Source organism: Xyrauchen texanus, chromosome 22 (assembly GCF_025860055.1).
Source record: "Xyrauchen texanus isolate HMW12.3.18 chromosome 22, RBS_HiC_50CHRs, whole genome shotgun sequence".
NCBI lineage: Eukaryota > Metazoa > Chordata > Actinopteri > Cypriniformes > Catostomidae > Xyrauchen > Xyrauchen texanus.
Window position 1 is genome coordinate 764,979 of NC_068297.1, and position 22,500 is coordinate 787,478.

Genomic DNA, 22,500 nt, shown 5'->3' on the forward strand with positions numbered 1-22,500 from the left:
CACTACTGGGGGCCCTTGACTACCAGGGGGCCCTTCACTACCAGGGGTCCTTGACTACCAGGGGGTGCCCTTGACTACCAGGGGGCCCTTGACTACCAGGGGGCCCTTCACTACCGGGGGCCCTTGACTACCAGGGGGCCCTTCACTACCAGGGGCCCTTGACTACCAGGGGGCCTTGACTACCGGGGGGGCCCTTGACTACCAGGGGGCCCTTCACTACCAGGGGCCCTTGACTACCAGGGGGCCTTGACTACCGGGGGGGCCCTTGACTACCGGGGGACATTGACTACCGGGGGGCCTTGACTACCAGGGGGCCCTTCACTACCAGGGGGCCCTTGACTACCAGGGGGCCCTTCACTACCGGGGGCCCTTGACTACCAGGGGGCCTTGACTACCGGGGGCCCTTGACTACCAGGGGCCCTTCACTACCAGGGGCCCTTGACTACCAGGGGGCCTTGACTACCGGGGGGCCCTTGACTACCAGGGGCCCTTCACTACCAGGGGCCCTTGACTACCAGGGGCCTTCACTACCGGGGGGGCCCTTGACTACCGGGGGACATTGACTACCGGGGGGCCTTGACTACCAGGGGGCCCTTCACTACCAGGGGGCCCTTGACTACCAGGGGGCCCTTCACTACCGGGGGCCCTTGACTACCAGGGGGCCCTTCACTACCAGGGGCCCTTGACTACCAGGGGGCCTTGACTACTGGGGGGCCCTTGACTACCAGGGGGTACCCTGGGCTCTAAGGCTGCGAGATCTAGTTTGGTGACCCCCCCCGTATGAAGCCATTTCAACGGCATTAATTGACGATAGATTAAAGCTATGTGAGGAAGAAGGATCCCTCGCACGCATTATTGACACTTAGCACAGTAGTTCAATGCCGCACGAGGAAATGGGAAGATCCTGCAAGACAATTCCCCAAAGTCTCCCGCTCAATCTAATCTCATCTGCCCCCACCCACACCCACACCCACTCAACAACTTTTGGGTGGAGGGGGGCCCTTGGAGATAATCCGTCCATACGTGTGAATGATGTGTTTTGAACTACATTCCTAAAAACATAAAGAGTTTTACAGACATCAAATGACAACCTTTTGAAGTTCCTCAAAGCATAAATGTGAGCTGCCTCATCATTTAAAGTCACTTCTTTGTCCCAAAGACACATCTTGAGTTGTATGCGCAAGAGACTAACGGAGAGTGTTTAAATACAATAGTTTGGAGTACAAATGCAATCATGATACAGACAAAACTCTGCGTTTCTGGGTGGATTAAAGTGACTCAAAATGATTGAGAAAGTCACAATTTATTCTGAAACCTTCTGCTGTTTTAAAGAACCCCAAAACAACATCATCCATCTGAAGAAGCTGTAACTGTTGGTCCAGAAACATCTCAGTGTGGACCAACTGCAACTACACTGTTGACCACCAGGGGGCGTCACAGACACACATATGACCACTCATGGGCTGTTCATTACCCTGCAGAAAAGCACTGTGGTGGCACCATGGTACAGTGTCTGATGGTATCTCACAGTCATGCCAGAGTCCTGTAGATATATACAGAACCACATAGTTGGGCTTTTAGAGGGCGCCTTTAGGGGGCACTTGTCCGCTTGTCAGACTGGATAACAGGTTAAGAACAACTTAGGCTGGTTTAAGTGCCCATCTCTGTGTGCCATCTACAAACATAATGTCCATTGCACATTCCTGTATATGCCATGGTACTTTTCATGTGTTTTCATGCAGGCTACAAAGAGTTTTGATACTCTTTTGGTGGTAGAGTTGCGTTCACAAGCCGCAAAACACGTGCTGAACTTAATAAAGACCTTCATCACTGGCAAATGATTGGATGCATTTGCAGGTTTGATTTCCACTGATTGTAGATCAAATGCAACCAGCTTTATCTTTATTTTCTGTGTTTTAAAGTATTCCGTTTGCATGTTGGTCAGTGAGGAACCACTTCAAACGAGTCATGAGTTGATGTTCTTCGCATAAGCGTGCAAATTCCTCGATGTCTAATGCGGAAGTAAGAGTAAGTTAAGCACATCTTTAGTCATTTATTTTTCTCTGCAATGTTGGAACGCCCAATTCCCAATGCGCTCTGAGTCCTCGTGGTGGCGTAGTGACCGCATCAATCCGTGTGGTGGAGGGCGAATCTCAGTTGCCTCCGCATCTGAGATCGTCAATCCGCGCATCTTATCACGTGACTCCTTGAGCACGTTACCGTGGAGACGTAGCATGTGTGGAGGCTTCACGCTATTCTCCGTGACATCCACGCACAACTTCGCCACACGCCCCACCGAGGCGAGAACCACATTATAGCGACCACGAGGAGGTTACCCCATGTGACCATAACCTCCTTAGCAACCGGGACAATTTGGTTGCTAAGGAGACCTGGCTGGAGTCACTCACCACACGCCCCACCGAGAGCGAGAACCACATTATAGCGACCACGAGGAGGTTACCCCATGTGACCATAACCTCCTTAGCAACCGGGACAATTTGGTTGCTAAGGAGACCTGGCTGGAGTCACTCAGCACGCCCTGGATTCAAACTCACAACTCGTGAGTCGTGAGTTTGATGTGTCAACACAAATCAATATTTCATGTCAATATATATACTTATTTACTTATTGCAGTATATTTATTTATTTGGTAGGTGACTATGTAGTAAGCGGATGGATTAAACCACTGGAGTCTTATGTGAAAGTGAAAGTGTAGATTTATAGTAGAAAACGACTTAAATATTGATCTGTTTCTCACCCACACCTATCATATCACTTCTGAAGACATGGATTAAACCACTGGAGTCTTATGTGAAAGTGAAAGTGTAGATTTATAGTAGAAAACGACTTAAATATTGATCTGTTTGTCACCCACACCTATCATATCACTTCTGAAGACATGGATTAAACCACTGGAGTCATATGTGAAAGTGAAAGTGTAGATTTATAGTAGAAAACTACTTGAATATTGATCTGTTTCTCACCCACACCTATCATATCACTTCTGAAGACATGGATTAAACCACTGGAGTCTTATGTGAAAGTGAAAGTGTAGATTTATAGTAGAAAACTACTTGAATATTGATCTGTTTGTCACCCACACCTATCATATCACTTCTGAAGACATGGATTAAACCACTGGAGTCATATGTGAAAGTGAAAGTGTAGATTTATAGTAGAAAACTACTTGAATATTGATCTGTTTGTCACCCACACCTATCATATCACTTCTGAAGACATGGATTAAACCACTGGAGTCATATGTGAAAGTGAAAGTGTAGATTTATAGTAGAAAACTACTTGAATATTGATCTGTTTCTCACCCACACCTATCATATCACTTCTGAAGACATGGATTAAACCACTGGAGTCTTATGTGAAAGTGAAAGTGTAGATTTATAGTAGAAAACTACTTGAATATTGATCTGTTTGTCACCCACACCTATCATATCACTTCTGAAGACATGGATTAAACCACTGGAGTCTTATGTGAAAGTGAAAGTGTAGATTTATAGTAGAAAATGACTCAGAATCCTGTTTAGACGTTTTTATTGCACGTTTGTCGTTGTTTTGGCGATTCTGCTCTCAGTGTGTCAGACACAAAAACATCATCTGCTCGTGGTAAAGTGCTGGTTTCACCTTCATGCTCGACTTGATGACACTGTAATTACAGAGGGAGTTTACTGGCCTGAAATGAGTCGACTGACATTCCTGAGCCAGGTGGAAGTGCTGCTGTAAATCCGGAGCGTTACCTGAGGCTGAATTCTCCACACTCTGAGCTGCAGAAGTGACCCTTTACGGTGAGTTTCACACATTTCCTTCAGAGCTCCTGAACCCTGTTTACAACCATTTAAAACATCAGTTACAGCGAGTCATCCCGCCATTAACCCGCAGCAGTGTGCCGAAGGCCCCAGACATCACCGAGAGCGGGGATGGTCAAGAGGGGGGTGCAAACATCTCTTTCAATTCACATTGGAATTTTTACCATCGACACATCAAAAAGATTTACAGATTGAGCTTCTGAGAGCGCCACTTAAAGTTCCACAAGTGTGAGGTGAAGAAAGCGAGCGCGGACACTTCAAAACCTCAAACACACCGACAGTCGAGGGCCGAGTGTCTTCAGACACTAAAGCAACACTAAAGATCACACACTTTCATCACTGTGGACTTTTAGAAAGTCTCGTTAAAACATGTTTCAATCTCAGTATTTTATTGTCCATCAGTGTGTGTTCATGCATCACTGGAGATTTCTGTCATTTAGTGTCAAACTCTGTGTTGCGTTCAATAGAAATCTGTGCTGGAAATGACATTTTTAACACTTTTTTTTTTCATTTCAAATAAAATGATCAATGCTTTTGTCTTGCTAAGGCTAATTTAATAGCTAACATGTGATGTAAATTAAATACAATTAATTAGCTTTTTTTGTTGTTGCATAATGTTGTTAAATTTAAGCACAGTTGGAAATTATTCCCAATAAAAAAGAAAACCATTTTACCTCCATAATCTGACATAAGAAAAATATTGGATGGTGAAAAGTGTCTCTATATGTTAAATATAGAGAGTGGAGTGGTGGTGGCATAGTGGGCTAAAACACATAACTGTAATCAGAAGGTTGCTGGTTTGATCCCCACTGTCACCACCATTGTGTCCTTGAGTAAGACACTTAACTCCAGGTTGCTCCGGGGGGATTGTCCCTGTAATAAGTGCACTGTAAGTCACTTTGGATAAAAGCATCTGCCAAATGCATAAATGTAAATGTTAAATGCAGTAGCTGAAAAACAAGGGCTTGATGATGTCAGCTGAAAAGAAACAAAGTTTCAGAGGCGGAGCAAGTTGTTACATTTTGATGAAAACACAAAGGTTTATTTTCCTCGCACTGATGAATTGGTCACAATCAGACGAGGAATGTGTATTAAGAAAATAACAAAATGTTGACTTTAAAATGTGTCTCTTTATCATAGCAGACCCTCTGATGTATCATCAAAGTTACAATATATCCCACACAAGAAGACCATCACTTTGAGTTGTGTGAAAAGTTTTGCCATTGTGTTCTGAAAGCATGTTAAAACCAAGTGTGCCGCACAAGCCCTCAGAAGTGAAGCCAAAACGTCTCGATCGCCCCCCGGTGGCTGGTCCTAGTATAGGTCATAAACCCCGCCTCCCCATGTTATTCAACGGGACGTGAGACCAACTAAACAATTAAATTACACTTCACATATCTTTTTTCCAAAGATAGTTTCTGTCATTTACTGTCGTTTCTATCACGTTGATGTCATTTCAAGTGTTTGTTTTCAAAATAAGTTTGTTTTTAGTTATTTGATGCTATAAAAACGCTGCTGTGACATCATGATTGACAGCTGTGATTGACAGGTTCTCTGAGTGAAGTAGTCACTGAAGCACCATCTGACTTTTTTTCGGGATCTTCGGAGGACTGAGGAGATTGGAGCTTTAAATGTAATATCTACATTTCTATAATTAATTATTTCACACCGTCACAAGTCAAAAGTCAAAAGGGGCGTGTGCTTGCGATTGATTCAGCGAGAGTGAGGGCGGGGCCTTGATTTCGCGGCTTTACTTCCTGCTCACTACTGCGCAGGTCTGGTCCTGAAATCGCAACTGTGCAGACTCAAGTCCCAAGATGTCAGCGCCATATCGGGACACTGGCGGCTTCAGTTCTCACCAATGGAAAAGAGTGAAGGGGCGTCGCCCATCTTTTTTGACAGTCTATGATTCATACAAAACATGTGCCCATCAACACTTTTACTTCCTCGAGCTCCCGAGTGACTCAAACTGGCTCAAAGTTACAGCAGCAACCGCAAAATAACACATCTCAGTTCCCATGAATAACAGCGAGGAAGGTATTGTTTGTTTTGCTGTTTTGAGAATCACTTGAATCGTTTCAGGATCCCATGAAACTTCCAGAGCAATGTCTTTGAACTGAACGCCCCCTGATTGAAACCTCTGAGCTGTTACATTCTTGTGCTACAGTTTGAGTTCTCAGTGTAATCTGTTATTAACCTTCAACCTGCTAAATGAACCGTCTCAGTCAAGTTATACAAGCTGTCCAACGGCATCTTGTCCAACTAAACGTTGCCATGTCCAAAAAAGGCCTTGTTTATCATCATCATCACGCTGGTGAGAAACGCCCTTTAACATGCTTTGCTTTGGGTCACAGTGGTTGAGACAGGATTTTATTTATTATTTTTTTGTTAGTGTGATCGTTTGATCGTTGTTTGTATGTGAGTTTTTCCCCTTTTTGAGGTCCACTGCACAATCTCATGGCACATGTGCTGTGTGTGTACGTATATACACCGGCAGCAAAAGGTTTGGAATAATGGACAGATTTTGCTGTTTCGGAAGGAAATTGGTACTTTAATTCTCCAAAGTGGCCTTCAGCTGATCACAGAGTATATTCAGGACTTTACTGATGTATAAAACATCACCGTCACTATTTGAAAATCGTCATTTATGATCAAATCTAGACAGAAGCATCCATCAGTCCAACACTGAGAGTGGTGGTGTAGTGGTCTAAGCACATAACTGGTAATCAGGAGGTTGCTGGTTTGATCCCCACAGTCACCACCATTGTGTCCTTGAGTAAGGCACTTAACTCCAGGTTGCTCCGGGGGGATTGTCCCTGTAATAAGTGCACATATCTGGTAATATGGTCATCAGGAGGTTGCTGGTTTGATCCCACAGTCACCATCATTGTGTCCTTGCGTAAGACACTTAACTCCAGGTTGCTCCGGGGGGATTGTCCCTGTAATAAGTGCTCTGTATAATACATTGGTACTCAGGAGGTTGCTGGTTCGATCCCCACAGTCACCACCATTGTGTCCTTGAGTAAGACACTTAACTCCAGGTTGCTCCGGGGGGATTGTCCCTGTAATAAGTGCTCTGTATAATACATTGGTACTCAGGAGGTTGCTGGTTCGATCCCCACAGTCACCACCATTGTGTCCTTGAGTAAGACACTTAACTCCAGGTTGCTCCGGGGGGATTGTCCCTGTAATAAGTGCACTGTAAGTCGCTTTGGATAAAAGTGTCTGCCAAATGCATGAATGTAAATGTAACACCTTATCCTTGAGTAATCATGCTACATTGATCATTTGATACTAGAAAATCACTTTCCATTATATCAAACACAGCTGAAAGATATTTGGTTTGTTAAATGATACTTAACATAATCAGAGATCACTTCTGCTCTGTGCTGCCCGCTTCACTGGACTCACTGCAGTTTGCATAGCGTAACAACCGCTCCACCGATGATGCCATTGCATCCACACTACACGCTCTCTCACACATGGAAAAAAGGAACATATATATGAGAATGCTGTTTGTAGACTACAGCTCAGCATTCAACAGCATAGTGCCCTCCAAGCTTGATGAGAATCTCCGGGGTCTGGGTTTAAACAGCTCAGTGTGCAGCTGGATCCTGGACTTCCTGTCTGGCAGGTGTCAGGTGGTTAGAATGGGCACTGACCCTCAACACTTGAGCCCCGCAGGGCTGTGGTTGAGGTCAGGAGAGTGAGGTTTATACACATTGCATAGCTATCTACCATTGTAACCGGACATGCTCGCCCCACTCCGAACGGGACTCCAACCGGAGGCCACAGCCTCTATCATCAGTTGCTAGTGCACCTCTTGAGGTCAGGAGAGTGAGGTTTATACACAATGCACAGCTATCTACCAGCTGGCCACCATTACACTAACCCCCATAAACTTCACTCCCATCTGGGTCACGGCACCATTCTGACACTCCTGATCTACCTGCTCCATACAGGACTGGAACTGGGGTCTCTGGCATGGGAGGTGGGTGTGCTAACAAGGAGGCTAAAGGCTATAGCCTCTAGCGTCAGTCGCTAGTACACCTCTTGAGGTGAAGAGAGTGAGGTTTACACACTGCACAGCGATCTATCAGCTGGCCACCATTACACACACCCCCATAAACCTCACTCCCATCCGGGTCACGGCACCATTGTAACCACCCCGCTCCAAACGGGACTCGAACTGGCGTCTCCAGCGTGGGAGGCGAGTGCTCTAACAAGGAGTCTAACGGCTACATCCGGGTCACGGCACCATTGAGACGCTCCTTTTGTACCCACTCCGTACGGGACTCAAAGCTGCATCTCCGGCGTGGGAGGTGATTGCTCTAACAGCTTCTAGCGTCAGTCACTAGAGCACCTCTTAAGGCACAGCTATCTACCAGCTGGCCACCGTTAAGTTTGCTGATGATACGACGGTGGTAGGTCTGATCACTGACAATGATGAAAAGCCTACAGAGAGGAGGTGCACACTCTGACACACTGGTGTCAGGAGCACAACCTCTCCCTCAACGTCAGTAAGACCAAGGAGCTTGAGATGGACTTCAGGAAGAAAGACGGAGAACACAGCCCCATCGCCATTAATGGAGCACCGGTGGAGAGAGTCAGCAGTTCCTCTGTGTCCACATTACTGAGGAACTCACATGGTCCGTCCACACTGAGGCCGTTGTGAAGAAGGCTCACCAGCGCCTCTTCTTCCTGAGATGGCTGAGGAAGTTTGGAATGAACCACCACATCCTCACACGGTTCTACACCAGCACTGTAGAGAGCATCCTGTCTGGCTGCATCACCGACTGGTAAGGCAACAGCACCGCCCACAACTGCAATGCCCTGCAAAGTGTGGTGTGAACTGCCAGAAACATCATCGGAGGTGAGCTTCCCTCCCTCCAGGACATCTATAACAGGCGATGAGAAGCTTGGAGGATCATCAGAGACTCACCCGAGTCATGGGCTGCTCTCACTGCTGCCATCAGGCAGGCGGTATCGTTGCTAATCCAAAACATTCACCCACTGTTGCACTTGTGTATGTGGATGAGTGACAATAAAGGGATTTGATTTGATATTTACGTTTGTTTTTGAGTTGTCACAGTATGTCATAGACTGGCATGTCTTAAGGTCAATATTAGGTCAAAAATGGCCAAAAAGAAACAGATTTCTCTAGAAACTCATCAGTCAATCATTGTGTTGAGGAATGAAGGCTATAAAATGCTTGAAATGGCCAAAAATTGCAGATTTCATCCAAAGGTGTAACTACAGTCTTCAAAGACAAAGCACAACTGTCTCTAACAAGAACAGAAAGAGATGTGGAAGATGTGCAACTAAACAAGAGGAGAAGTACATCAGAGTCTCTAGTTTGAGACGCCTCACATGTCCTCCGCTGACAGCTTCATTGAATTCTACCCGCTAAACACCAGTTTCATGTACAACAGTAAAGAGAAGACTCTTATGGGAAGAATTGCAAAGAAAAAGCCACTTTTGAAACAGAAAAACAAGAAGAAAAGTTTAGAGTGGGGAAAGAAACACAGACATTGGACAACAGATAATTGGAAAAGAGTGTTACGGATCTTAACCCCATTGAGCTTTTGTGGGATCAGCTAGAATGTAAGGAGCATGAGAAGTGCCCGACAAGACAGACACATCTATGGCAAGTGCTACAGGAAGTGTGTGGTGAAAGGTCAAGTGCTACAGGAAGTGTAGGTTGAAAGGTCAAGTGCTACAGGAAGCCTGCGGTGAAAGGTCAAGTCCTACAGGAAGCCTGCGGTGAAAGGTCAAGTGCTACAGGAAGCATGGGGTGAAAGGTCAAGTGCTACAGGAAGCCTGCGGTGAAAGGTCAAGTCCTACAGGAAGCCTGCGGTGAAAGGTCAAGTGCTACAGGAAGCCTGCGGTGAAAGGTCAAGTCCTACAGGAAGCCTGCGGTGAAAGGTCAAGTGCTACAGGAAGCATGGGGTGAAAGGTCAAGTGCTACAGGAAGCCTGCGGTGAAAGGTCAAGTGCTACAGGAAGCATGGGGTGAAAGGTCAAGTGCTACAGGAAGCCTGCGGTGAAAGGTCAAGTCCTACAGGAAGCATGGGGTGAAAGGTCAAGTGCTACAGGAAGCCTGCGGTGAAAGGTCAAGTGCTACAGGAAGCATGGGATGAAAGGTCAAGTCCTACAGGAAGCCTGCGGTGAAAGGTCAAGTCCTACAGGAAGCCTGCGGTGAAAGGTCAAGTGCTACAGGAAGCATGGGGTGAAAGGTCAAGTCCTACAGGAAGCCTGCGGTGAAAGGTCAAGTCCTACAGGAAGCCTGCGGTGAAAGGTCAAGTGCTACAGGAAGCATGGGGTGAAAGGTCAAGTGCTACAGGAAGCCTGCGGTGAAAGGTCAAGTGCTACAGGAAGCATGGGGTGAAAGGTCAAGTGCTACAGGAAGCCTGCGGTGAAAGGTCAAGTGCTACAGGAAGCATGGGGTGAAAGGTCAAGTGCTACAGGAAGCGTGGGGTGAAAGGTCACCTGAGAATCTGGACAAACTGACTGCTAGAATAACAAGTATCTGCAAAGCTTTATAATGAGAACTCTTTGAAGTAGTTTAAGAAGTTTGGAAAAAAAAATCTAATTGTAATAGTCATTAATAAGTTATGTTATTAATGTCCTGACTACACATTGTGATCAGCTGAACGCCACTTTGGTGAATAAAAGTACCAATTTGCTTCCACAAGAGCACTTGTATAGGACACTTTGGCATACAAAACAGCTCTTGCTTCATTTCTAAAAGTATTGATAACTGGAGTTCAGTGAGTGAGTCAAATGGTGATTCAGTATCCACTCGTGACTGATTCGGTGAGTCATTCAGCAAAGATTTTGTCAGACTAATTTAAACCAGTGAGTCTTAAACTGTTCATTAAAGAACCCATTCAAAAGAGTCATTTGTTTGTGAATCAGACTACACAGGAACTGATTAGAAACAGGTGTTTTCTTGCCATATTTTCCAACATACAGTCTATTTAATCTCTTTGCATTCAAGCAAACTCACAACTTTCTGAAATAATTGACAAATTAATTTATGTTCCTGTAGATTCAGTCGAGAGTTCTGCTGCTGGAGAACCGTGCAGGAAATTGTAATTTAATAACAACATGTAATGTAATTTAAAATCCCTACTATGTAATTTACTAATTGGCTACTAAATAGTGTGCATATTATTGGCTGCCGAGAGCATGAAACTATTGAATTTCAGAGACATTTATAATCCAGATTTGTCCGTTTTCTTATCCAGCGAATGGTTTGTTAATAGGTTTGCATATTGTTGGGCCTGTGCAGTTCATTTGTTTGATTTGTAGCACAATTGTATTTACTTCTGTACATAATAAACTAGCGACCGGGTTCATGACCGGGTTGCAAGTGCGGAAATCTTTCCCTATCTAAAGTTTCCACATCAGGCCTTCAGCTGAGGATCTTCTCTCTCTTCTGCTGAGATAAGTTCAGGATATGAGCAGCCACTTCACATGAGTGCTGGGAGACGTTCACTCCACGAGACACTTCGTAAAACCGTCCATGGACTGCCTGCGCATGACACACGTGCAGTTAACTTGCTAAAGGAGAAACACAAGAGCGTTACTGCAGATAGAGTCATCACACACACACATGTGCAAATACATACACACAGGCCGTGACCTCTGACCTTTGGAGAGTCCTACTCGGGTTATGTTAAGGGTCAAGTTTCCACTTCAGTGTCAAAGGTCACAGCAGACTGTCATGTAGAAATAACAGAGGAGAGCTCTCTTCACATGGTTCTTTGTGTTGATCGTGGTTGGGAAATACTAGTTTGCATTTATAGATTTGTCGACGAGGGATAAAGAAAATATGAGATGCACAGATCATTACATCACGTGTGATTCCAATTTACTTTAAAGACTACCACAGTCCATGTACAATAAATAAATAAATACAAATGAATTGATCTCCAGGGTGAAATTGAAGCATTACAGCAGAAAGCAAAATTACAGAATAGGAAATAAATACCATAAATACAATTCAGCAATATGAGGTATTACAAATAAAGGCTGTATAGTGCTTGTATACATATATGGACAAACGAGCAGATGGTTAATGGCTCCATGCAAAAAAGTAAATAATAATAATGATACTACAACTATTAATAATAACAACAACAACGCGAACAAAGAAAGGAAAGGAAAAGACAATAGAAATTAGAAAGGCAATAAGCTTCACTCCGCTGCTGGCATGAGCGCGCTTCTGATTGGTTGAGCTGCACGTCACTCGAGAGGAGGAGGCGTGGCTCTGATATCTCTGTCTGTAGCGCGTGTAGAACTCTCAGTTTGAGTCGCAGTGATTCAGTGATACATTGTGACACGGAAAGATCATCATCATCATCATCATCAGTGCTACACTGTAACAGCTTCATCTGAACTTACTGAGTTCCTGCTGAGATCGTAATGCTGAAAGTCTAGACTGCAAGAAGTTTGACTAACGTGTGTTTAATCTACCTTCAAGACATTTTTGGGATTATTTGGACATTTCAAGAAGTTTGTGCGTCTGCTGGAACTTCACGCGGGAGTCTCTTTCGTGTTGTTACTGGTCATTTATCACCTCAGTTAACGTGACAGAATGTTTATGTGTGTTTTTAAGAACGGCTCGTGTTTGGCTTTGATGTATTTGGCGTTCTGCGTGCACGTGAGTGAGTGTCATGAATGCTCCCCGTGCGCGCTCCGCGCGTGCCCGCGGCTCGGCCCGCTCGGGTGTGATTCGGCTCGGGTTCTGGCCCGTGACCCGTGCGGCTGTTGTGAGCAGTGCTCTCGGCTCGAGCTCGAGCTGTGTGCTGGTCCGGACTGGACTCTGGGCTACTGCGGGTCTGGACTCACCTGTGCAGCTCTGAACCGGACTGGACCGGCGCTCATACCTGAGACAGGTGTCTGTAAAGGTGAGTGACGTGTGTTTCAAAGATGCAGGTTTATAATGGGGGGTTGAAGGCTCATAAGACCACCCGTGAGTTATAATGAAGAGGTTTTGCCTCTGACTGGGTGAATTTAATAAAAACAGTCTGAAATGATTCAATTTGCCATGTGTTTCTCAAGCTGTTGGCATCTCCTGTTAGGCTTGTTGTGGATGAACTCATAACAGATTTATAACTGATGGAACAAATGTATGATTGACAAGGTTATTGGCATCAGTTGTATTTGGATGTTGATTTAGATTTCAGATAATGATTGATATACTAGAGATGGTTAAACAAAAATACTTGGTGCAATGTTGGCATCAGATTTACATGGTACTCCAGAGGTATTTCAAAGAAAGCCATGGCATTACCTTAATAAATGTCCAAAACACCATGTGTATTAACAACCATGGAATTGGGGGTTCTGGGTATCTCAGCAAATACTGATGCTGACTATCACCGCTGGAGTCTTGAGTTTGAATCCAGGGCGTGGTGAGTGACTCCAGTCAGGTCTCCTTAGCAACCAAATTGTCCCGGTTGCTAGGGACGGTAGAGTCACATGGGGTAACCGTCCCCATGTGACTCTACCGTCCCTAGCAGTAAGTTTATTTTACTGCAAACTCTCAAACTCTGTCCATATTTTGCATCAGTATTATTTAGATGTTCCTATATGTTGTTTACAATCGCAACCCTAACTGGCAATAATTGATAACATATAATGCTTGTGAATAAGAAGTGCACTGACGTGTATTCTGTGTACTTGAAATGGTTCTATATGGGCTGATGTGGATTTGAATATTCAGATGATGATTCTTTTCTGGAGATGTTGACAAATATTTGGGTGATACCACTGAACAGTGTTGGCATCAGATGGCAATACCATAGTAGAAGTAGAGCGATATATCGGTTTTACAGATTCATTTGTGCCATTATCTGAGAAAATCTCTGCCAATTGTTGCCGATTATTTTTTTCCTCATCAATAAACCTCATTTGGTGAAATGTCTCTCTGTGTGTCTCTCTCTCTCTCTCTCTCTCTCTCTCTCTCTCTGTCTGTCTGTGTGTGTGTGTATATATAAGCTATAAAAAGCTTAGTTTAGTACATACTTGCATATATGGAGTATTGTAACAGAGTCAAGTCTCTGTCATTTCAAAATAAAAGCCCCCCGGTGTCTTTAGGGCTTGTTTGTAGTAAGAAGTCTTTATTCACCAAATCTGAATTTTTCTGGTTGGTTCTGGGATTTTGGTTGCACAATAAACTGATTTTGGGATTTTCATCATTTGGAGCCTCCGTGTCTCGTCACAGTAAGGAATTGAGTTTATTATTCTATAAATAATAACAACAAAACAACAAAAAAACAACAACTATTGGCCGTATAATGATTAATTCCATTATATGCTGCTCCAGGTCCAATTATCTCCAAGGACCAACCGCGAGGGAACAAGTGTGCCGCACAAGCCCTCAAAAGTGAAGCCAAAACGTCTCGATCGCCCCCCGGTGGCTGGTCCTAGTATAGGTCATAAGCCCCGCCTCCCCATGTTATTCAACGGGACGTGAGACCAACTAAACAATTAAATTACACTTCACATATCTTTTTTCCAAAGATAGTTTCTGTCATTTACTGTCGTTTCTATCACGTTGATGTCATTTCAAGTGTTTGTTTTCAAAATAATTTTGTTTTTAGTTATTTGATGCTATAAAAACGCTGCTGTGACATCATGATTGACAGCTGTGATTGACAGGTTCTCTGAGTGACTTTTTTTTCGGGATCTTCGGAGGACTGAGGAGATTGGAGCTTTAAATTTAATATCTAAATTTCTATAATTAATTATTTCACACCGTCATAAGTCAAAAGGGGCGTGTGCTTGCGATTGATTCGGCGAGAGTGAGGGCGGAGCCTTGATTTCGCGGCTTTACTTCCTGCTCACTACTGCGCAGGTCTGGTCCTGAAATCGCAACTGCGCAGACTCAAGTCCCAAGATGTCAGCGCCATATCGGGACACTGGCGGCTTCAGTTCTGACCAATGGAAAAGAGCGAAGGGGCGTCGGCCATCTTTTTTACAGTCTATGCGAGGGGAGAAGGGGCTCCTAACCGACAGTCTGGAGTGGTCAGGGCCGTTGCCAGGGGCGGAGGAGTCCCCTGCAAGCCGCTGAAACGCAGCGGGATCTGAGACCGCCGACTCAGAATGACTCATTATTAAAAACGATTGTAACATTTAAGCTTGATTGACATTGTCAATCATCTTCATAATCTTTAGTCATATCACTTTTACATACATAATGACTTTTTCACTTTTCCATAGAAAATAAAATCGGTTTATTTATTGCTTTTATCTTTTTAGCAGAAGCTGCTAGTGAGAAACACGGATTCATGAATCTAGAAAGACTCTCAATAGAGTTCTTCTGAATATCGTCTCTGTGCAACAATTTATTTTTTAAGGAGTAGATTCATCAGCAAACTGACTGACAATAAATTGATTCCCTTCTAAATTAATGGCAGATAGTTTAAGGCCCCCTAGTAGTCAAGGGCTCCCCGGTACTGAACGGCCCCCCGGTAGTCAATGGCCCCCTGGTAGTGAAGGGCCCCCGGTAGTGAAGGGCCCCCTATAGTGAAGGGCTCCCTGGTAGTGAAGGGCCCCCTGGGTAGTCAAGGGCCCCCTAGTAGTCAAGGGCCCCCCGGTACTGAAGGGCCCCCCGGTAGTCAATGGCCCCCCGGGTAGTCAATGGCCCCCTGGTAGTCAAGGCCCCTGGTAGTCAAGGGCCCCCTGGTAGTGAAGGGCCCCCCTGTAGTGAAGGGCCCCCTGGTAGTCAATGGCCCCCCGGGTGGTCAAGGGCCCCCTAGTAGTCAATGGCCCCTGGTAGTCAATGGCCCCCGGTAGTCAAGGGCCCCCCGGTACTGAAGGGCCCCCCGGTAGTCAAGGGCCCCCGGTAGTCAATGGCCCCCGGGTAGTGAAGGGCCCCCGGGTAGTCAAGGGCCCCCCGGGTAGTCAAGGGCCCCCCGGTAGTGAAGGGCCCCCCGGTAGTGAAGGGCCCCCGGTAGTCAAGGGCCCCCCGGTAGTCAAGGGCCCCTAGGCACTGGCCCCATTGGCCCGGTCGGTAATCCATCCCTGAGAAGAGTAGTATGGATACAGTCTCGAGCTGGTCTTTCTCCTGGTCTGAACACATGGATTACTCCCGACTGACGCACACTGAGGTGAAGTAAAACAGAAGTCAGTCCGTGGGAACGTTCTGCAGCTGAATAACCCCTCGTCTTCATCCTGTGGGGTTTGTGGTCTACAGCGCTGATTCGTCCCAAGGGATCGAGTCCTTGATTGAGTTGTATTTAAAAGTGCAGTTCTGGGGGTTAATCCAGAGCCCGTAACCCCCGCATCAATTATCAGCTTTGAACGAGTCTTGAATGAATGGATGGTTGAGTTTGCCTGCGGGTGAACCGAGAGTTTATCAACACACCGGAGCTACAAATCCATTTCTAATCTCACAGATCTGGGATTGCTTTACTTGAAGTAGCTAGAAAGTCTTAAAGGAGGGAGTAAATATTGACAAAATGGTCATTTTGGCTCAAATGTCCCCTCGTTTTTATTAGATTAGTAAAACAACTTTTGGCGGGAAATTTCTCCCACTATTCTTGAGGGCTGTTCAGGTTTGTCACTTTTATACCCTAAAAGTTTGGAAGGGTGATGAAGGTCTTTGGCTCATTAATTTTGCAAGCATCTCTTTAGCATGGTAATACATTATTCATGATTGCAACCATTAATTACCCCCTCATTAGCAAAGGAATATTAATGAGGCCATTTATATTCTGACATGTTGAAGGCAGCTATAAGACTTGTTAAATATTGCGGTACAACCATTTGATCTGTTCTTGTAGATTTTAAAGCCTTTAGCCTGTTTAAAAGTAAACTTCAATGTAAATAATAAATGAAAAGAAATGAATGTTTTCTTCAAGTGTTTCTCAATTAGTGATATTAGTATTAAATACTAAAATTAGCTTTTATTTATTCCCAAAATTATTCTTTTTTTTTTTTCCTTCTTAAAATTAACTTTATAGAACTAGAAAGTTCTAGAACGTCAAATCATCCAAATGGTGTCTCATCAAATTCTTAAAACTTTTTAAAAAGTAAAACTTCTTTTCAACACACTAATGCACTTTAACAAAATTGTATTCAGTACAATAGTACTCTTGTTTGTGATATAATGATTAATTATTATTATTGTTACTTATTGTTAGTCAATGGCCCCCTGATATTGTATATTCACTGTAATATACAGTGAATATTACATTTCACTATGGAGTTGCTGAATTTGTGTGTGTCTCTTTAAATGCAAATGGGGTAACCTCCTTGTGGTTGCTATAATGTGGTTCTCAGTTGCCTCCGTGTCTGAGACCGTCAATCCTTGTTGAGCGTGTTACCATGGAGATGTAGCGCGTATGGAGGCTGCATGCTATTCTCCACAGCATCCATGCACAACTCTACCCTCCCTAGCAACCGGGCCAATTTGGTTGCTAAGGAGACCTGGCTGGAGTCACTCACCACACGCCCCACCGAGAGCGAGAACCACATTATAGTGACCACGAGGAGGTTACCCCACGTGACTCTACCCTCCCTAGCAACCGGGCCAATTTGGTTGCTAAGGAGACCTGGCTGGAGTCACTCACCACGCGCCCCACCGAGAGTGAGAACCACATTATAGCGACCACGAGGAGGTTACCCCACGTGACTCTACCCTCCCTAGCAACCGGGCCAATTTGGTTGCTAAGGAGACCTGACTGGAGTCACTCACCACGCGCCCCACCGAGAGTGAGAACCACATTATAGCGACCACGAGGAGGTTACCCCATGTGACTCTACCCTCCCTAGCAACCGGGCCAATTTGGTTGCTAAGGAGACCTGGCTGGAGTCACTCACCACACGCCCCACCGAGAGCGAGAACCACATTATAGTGACCACGAGGAGGTTACCCCACGTGACTCTACCCTCCCTAGCAACCGGGCCAATTTGGTTGCTAAGGAGACCTGACTGGAGTCACTCACCACGCGCCCCACCGAGAGTGAGAACCACATTATAGTGACCACAAGGAGGTTACCCCATGTGACTCTACCCTCCCTAGCAACCGGGCCAATTTGGTTGCTAAGGAGACCTGGCTGGAGTCTCTTAGCACGCCCTGGATACAAACTCACGACTCCAGGTGTGATAGTCAACGTCAGTACTCGCTGAGATACCCAGAAACCCCCTTGTTCATTTCAATTATAAAGATTTACATTAAAATGTATCTCCATGGCTTTGTTAAGGGCCGTTTTGATGCTAATTGAGTGACCGGTAATGTAGACTTCAGGCGATGCTCAAAAAGCTTCTTGCCCAGTGTGCCCATGAGCAAACGGCAAAGACGGTAGCGTGCAGATCTCATGTGCCAGACGAACAACTACCATTGAGAGAGGAATAGTAAGATCATAGTCCTACTCTATGTTCATAGTTCATATTTGAATTCAGCAGTCAAGCAGCAACCAACAGTCCAACGACCTGAACGTCGTTATCGCTGTCAGTATGAACATCCATTTAGTCTTGGTTATCAGACGTCTCAAAAACTTCCTCTTACGTTACGTTATCAGCTGGAAGTCAGTCCCTGATGTCACTCGGCTGTTGGATGCCAAGACAAGCTGTCTCCGGTCTCCCATGACCTTCTGGGTACAAATTTGTCTTTAATGCAGATTAAATATCAGTTTGTTTTCCCTCATATGACCCAAAAGGAACTGTTAGAAGTGAAACCACAAAGCTGTCCTCAGATGGGCATAATAAGATGTTTACAATCACCCACCCTGGCATTGACTAGCCTAGTTATCATGGGGACTTTAGATAGCAGTACTGGACCAGACTGTTCTGGTCTAGACTATACGGTTATTCCATGCCAAATTAACCACATTGTAGAAACTTCCCAGGCTGAATTTATTTTGTTCATACTTCTCTGTAGAAAGACAAACATGACGATATCAGCCATGTAATCATTTTTTTAGAGGCAGGCTCAAAATGACACTTCGACTGTGATTTTGTAGCAAAACTTGCTTTATATACCAATGGTGAGTGTCCAAAAATGGCCTATAACTCCAGAATTATATTAATAACCCTTTAAAATGTCTATTTTAAGGCCTCATATAGTTACGTTGGCTCTCGATGGGGCTCTCAATTGTTAAATTTGACCCATTTTCATTGGCCGAAAATCAAATGAAGGTCACATGCTATGAAGCTAGTTTTTCTTGTTCAACAAAACAAAGATCTGAAGTACCAATAATGTTGAAACTAGAAATGTACCTTTATTTATACACGTTAAAAACAATGTCCAAAAGTCTGGTTAAGTTGACAGAACAGTAAATGACCCTTTTATTTCCCATGTTAATGCTTCTTGCCTGGTGTGGTGGTGCCGTAGTGGGCTAAAGCACATAACTGGTAATTAGAAGGTTGCTGGTTTGATCCCCACAGTCACCGCCATTGTGTCCTTGAGTAAGACACTTAACTCCAGGTTGCTCCGGGGGGATTGTCCCTGTAATAAGTGCTCTGTATAATACATTGGTACTCAGAAGGTTGCTGGTTTGATCCCCACAGTCACCACCATTGTGTCCTTGAGCACTTAACTCCAGGTTGCTCCGGGGGGATTGTCCCTGTAATAAGTGCTCTGTATAATACATTGGTATTCAGAAGGTTGCTGGTTCGATCTCCACAGTCACCACCATTGTGTCCTTGAGTAAGGCACTTAACTCCAGGTTGCTCCGGGGGGATTGTCCCTGTAATAAGTGCTCTGTATAATACATTGGTACTCAGAAGGTTGCTGGTTTGATCCCCACAGTCACCACCATTGTGTCCTTGAGTAAGACAATTAACTCCAGGTTGCTCCGGGGGATTGTCCCTGTAATAAGTGCTCTGTATAATACATTGGTACTCAGAAGGTTGCTGGTTTGATCCCCACAGTCACCACCATTGTGTCCTTGAGTAAGACGCTTAACTCCAGGTTGTTCCGGGGGGATTGTCCCTGTAATAAGTGCTCTGTATAATACATTGGTATTCAGAAGGTTGCTGGTTTGATCCCCACAGTCACCACCATTGTGTCCTTGAGTAAGGCACTTAACTCCAGGTTGCTCCGGGGGGATTGTCCCTGTAATAAGTGCACTGTAAGTCACTTTGGATAAAAGCGTCTGCCAAATGCATAAATGTAAACGTAATGATGTTTAATCACAGAGGTGGTATTCTACCCATAAAACACGAATGAGTTCTCTTAAATATCTCCGTTGTTTTTCCGAGATTAAATGAAGGACAAATTGAGGTGTTTTCTAAAGTCCTGCTTCTGAGATTTGAGATATTGGTCTCGGAGCATCCTCTAAGGCTACGTCTACGTTAATCCATATACATTTGAAAACGGCGTTTTCATTTTAAAACGCTCTCAGTCCACACTAAAGTTTTCAAGCGTTTTCCAAAAGTAGCTCGTCCACACTGAAATGTATGTAAATGCTTAAATCGTGTCACTGCGCATGCGGGAAATCCCGCTGCATGTACGGTCTGAAACGTCATTGTCCTCGTGTTCCGTCGCCGGACACCAATTCCGAGTAAACTTCCACTTTGGAGTGCGTTTTCAAAAAGCGTGTTTACTTGTAATGTTTGAAAACATTTCATATAAACATGTCACTTAGGTAGGCTACACTGTGTGAGGTCACGAAAAAACAACAGATTTGCTTCTTGCAATGCCACATCAAATTACAGGCATGCAACTCATGAGGTGATCCACGAACATTTTTCTCTGGGGATCAATGATTTTATCAGCTGATTAGTTCATTGACCCCTTCCAGAGAGACCACTAGGTGGTGATAAATGAGCGTCTGATGTGCGACGAGGGAATCAGTGACTCACGTTAGTTCATGACCGAAATCTACCAAGAGACTTTATAGTGTTTAAGCATTAAAAGAACAAAGCAGATCTGTAGTCTTTAAACAATTTATAGAAGCCGTTAGTCGACTAGTAGTCGTAAGTTTAAGCCGTTAGTCGACTAGTTGTCGTAAGTTTAAGCCGTTAGTCGACTAGTTGTCGTAAGTTTAAGCCGTTAGTCGACTAGTTTGTCGTTAGTTTAAGCCGTTAGTCGACTAGTTGTCGTTAGTTTAAGCCGTTAGTCGACTAGTAGTCGTTAGTTTAAGTCGTTAGTTGTCTAATAGTCGTTAGTTTAAGCCGTTAGTCGACTAGTAGTCGTTTGTTTAAGCCGTTAGTCGACTAGTAGTCGTAAGTTTAAGCCGTTAGTCGACTAGTTGTCGTAAGTTTAAGCCGTTAGTCGACTAGTTTGTCGTTAGTTTAAGCCGTTAGTCGACTAGTTGTCGTTAGTTTAAGCCGTTAGTCGACTAGTTGTCGTTAGTTTAAGCCGTTAGTCGACTAGTAGTCGTAAGTTTAAGCCGTTAGACGACTAGTTGTCGTAAGTTTAAGCCGTTAGTCGACTAGTTGTCGTAAGTTTAAGCCGTTAGTCGACTAGTTTGTCGTTAGTTTAAGCCGTTAGTCGACTAGTTGTCGTTAGTTTAAGCCGTTAGTCGACTAGTAGTCGTTAGTTTAAGTCGTTAGTTGTCTAGTAGTCGTTAGTTTAAGCCGTTAGTCGACTAGTAGTCGTTAGTTTAAGCCGTTAGTCAACTAGTAGTCGTTAGTTTAATCCGTTAGTCGACTAGTTGTCGTTAGTTTAATCCGTTAGTCGACTAGTTTGTCGTTAGTTTAAGCCGTTAGTCGACTAGTAGTCGTTAGTTTGAGCCGTTAGTCGACTAGTTTGTCGTTAGTTTGAGCCGTTAGTCGACTAGTTGTCGTTAGTTTAAGCCGTTAGTCGACTAGTAGTCGTTAGTTTAAGCCGTTAGTCGACTAGTTTGTCATTAGTTTAAGCCGTTAGTCGACTAGTTGTCGTTAGTTTAAGCCGTTAGTCGACTAGTAGTCGTTAGTTTAAGCCGTTAGTCGACTAGTTTGTCGTTAGTTTAAGCCGTTAGTCGACTAGTTTGTCGTTAGTTTAAGCCGTTAGTCGACTAGTTGTCGTTAGTTTAAGCCGTTAGTCGACTAGTTGTCGTTAGTTTAAGCCGTTAGTCGACTAGTTGTCGTTAGTTTGAGCCGTTAGTCGACTAGTTTGTCGTTAGTTTAAGCCGTTAGTCGACTAGTAGTCGTTAGTTTGAGCCGTTAGTCGACTAGTTTGTCGTTAGTTTGAGCCGTTAGTCGACTAGTTGTCGTTAGTTTGAGCCGTTAGTCGACTAGTAGTCGTTAGTTTAAGCCGTTAGTCGACTAGTTGTCGTTAGTTTAAGCCGTTAGTCGACTAGTTTGTCGTTAGTTTAAGCCGTTAGTCGACTAGTTGTCGTTAGTTTAAGCCGTTAGTCGACTAGTTGTCGTTAGTTTAAGCCGTTAGTCGACTAGTTGTCGTTAGTTTAAGCCGTTAGTCGACTAGTAGTCGTTAGTTTAAGCCGTTAGTCGAGTAGTTGTCGTTAGTTTAAGCCGTTAGGCGACTAGTAGTCATTAATTTTTTAGTCATGTGATGACCCTTTACTCGTATAAATATCACTCACTCATTGCTCTTCACAATCACAAAAGTGACCCATTATGCTTTCAAAATGGTGAATTTCTCCTCTTCAAATCTTATTGTGGTAAATCTGTGATGAGAAACGGCACTGGTCTCAGATCGGTTTGCTTGAACAAACCATCAGGGGTCGTGTGAAAATATGAAAATATCCTTGCAGGAAGTATTTGTAGGGAAAAGACGT

At 44.4% G+C, this 22,500-nt stretch overlaps 2 protein-coding genes across 2 annotated transcripts in view; one reads left to right on the forward strand and one right to left on the reverse strand.

Annotated features, from left to right (window-relative positions):
* Positions 1-12,219, reverse strand: part of LOC127662264 (cysteine-rich motor neuron 1 protein-like) — a 43,968-nt gene extending 31,749 nt beyond the window's left edge. The window contains 1 exon segment of the mRNA XM_052153395.1: positions 12,027-12,219. Coding sequence (XP_052009355.1) covers positions 12,027-12,219 — 193 coding nt within the window.
* Positions 12,148-22,500, forward strand: part of LOC127662375 (insulin-like growth factor-binding protein 7) — a 12,538-nt gene continuing 2,185 nt past the window's right edge. Inside the window, exon 1 of the mRNA XM_052153510.1 lies at positions 12,148-12,735. Coding sequence (XP_052009470.1) covers positions 12,423-12,735 — 313 coding nt within the window. The 5' untranslated portion in view covers positions 12,148-12,422. The remainder of the gene's footprint in view (positions 12,736-22,500) is intronic.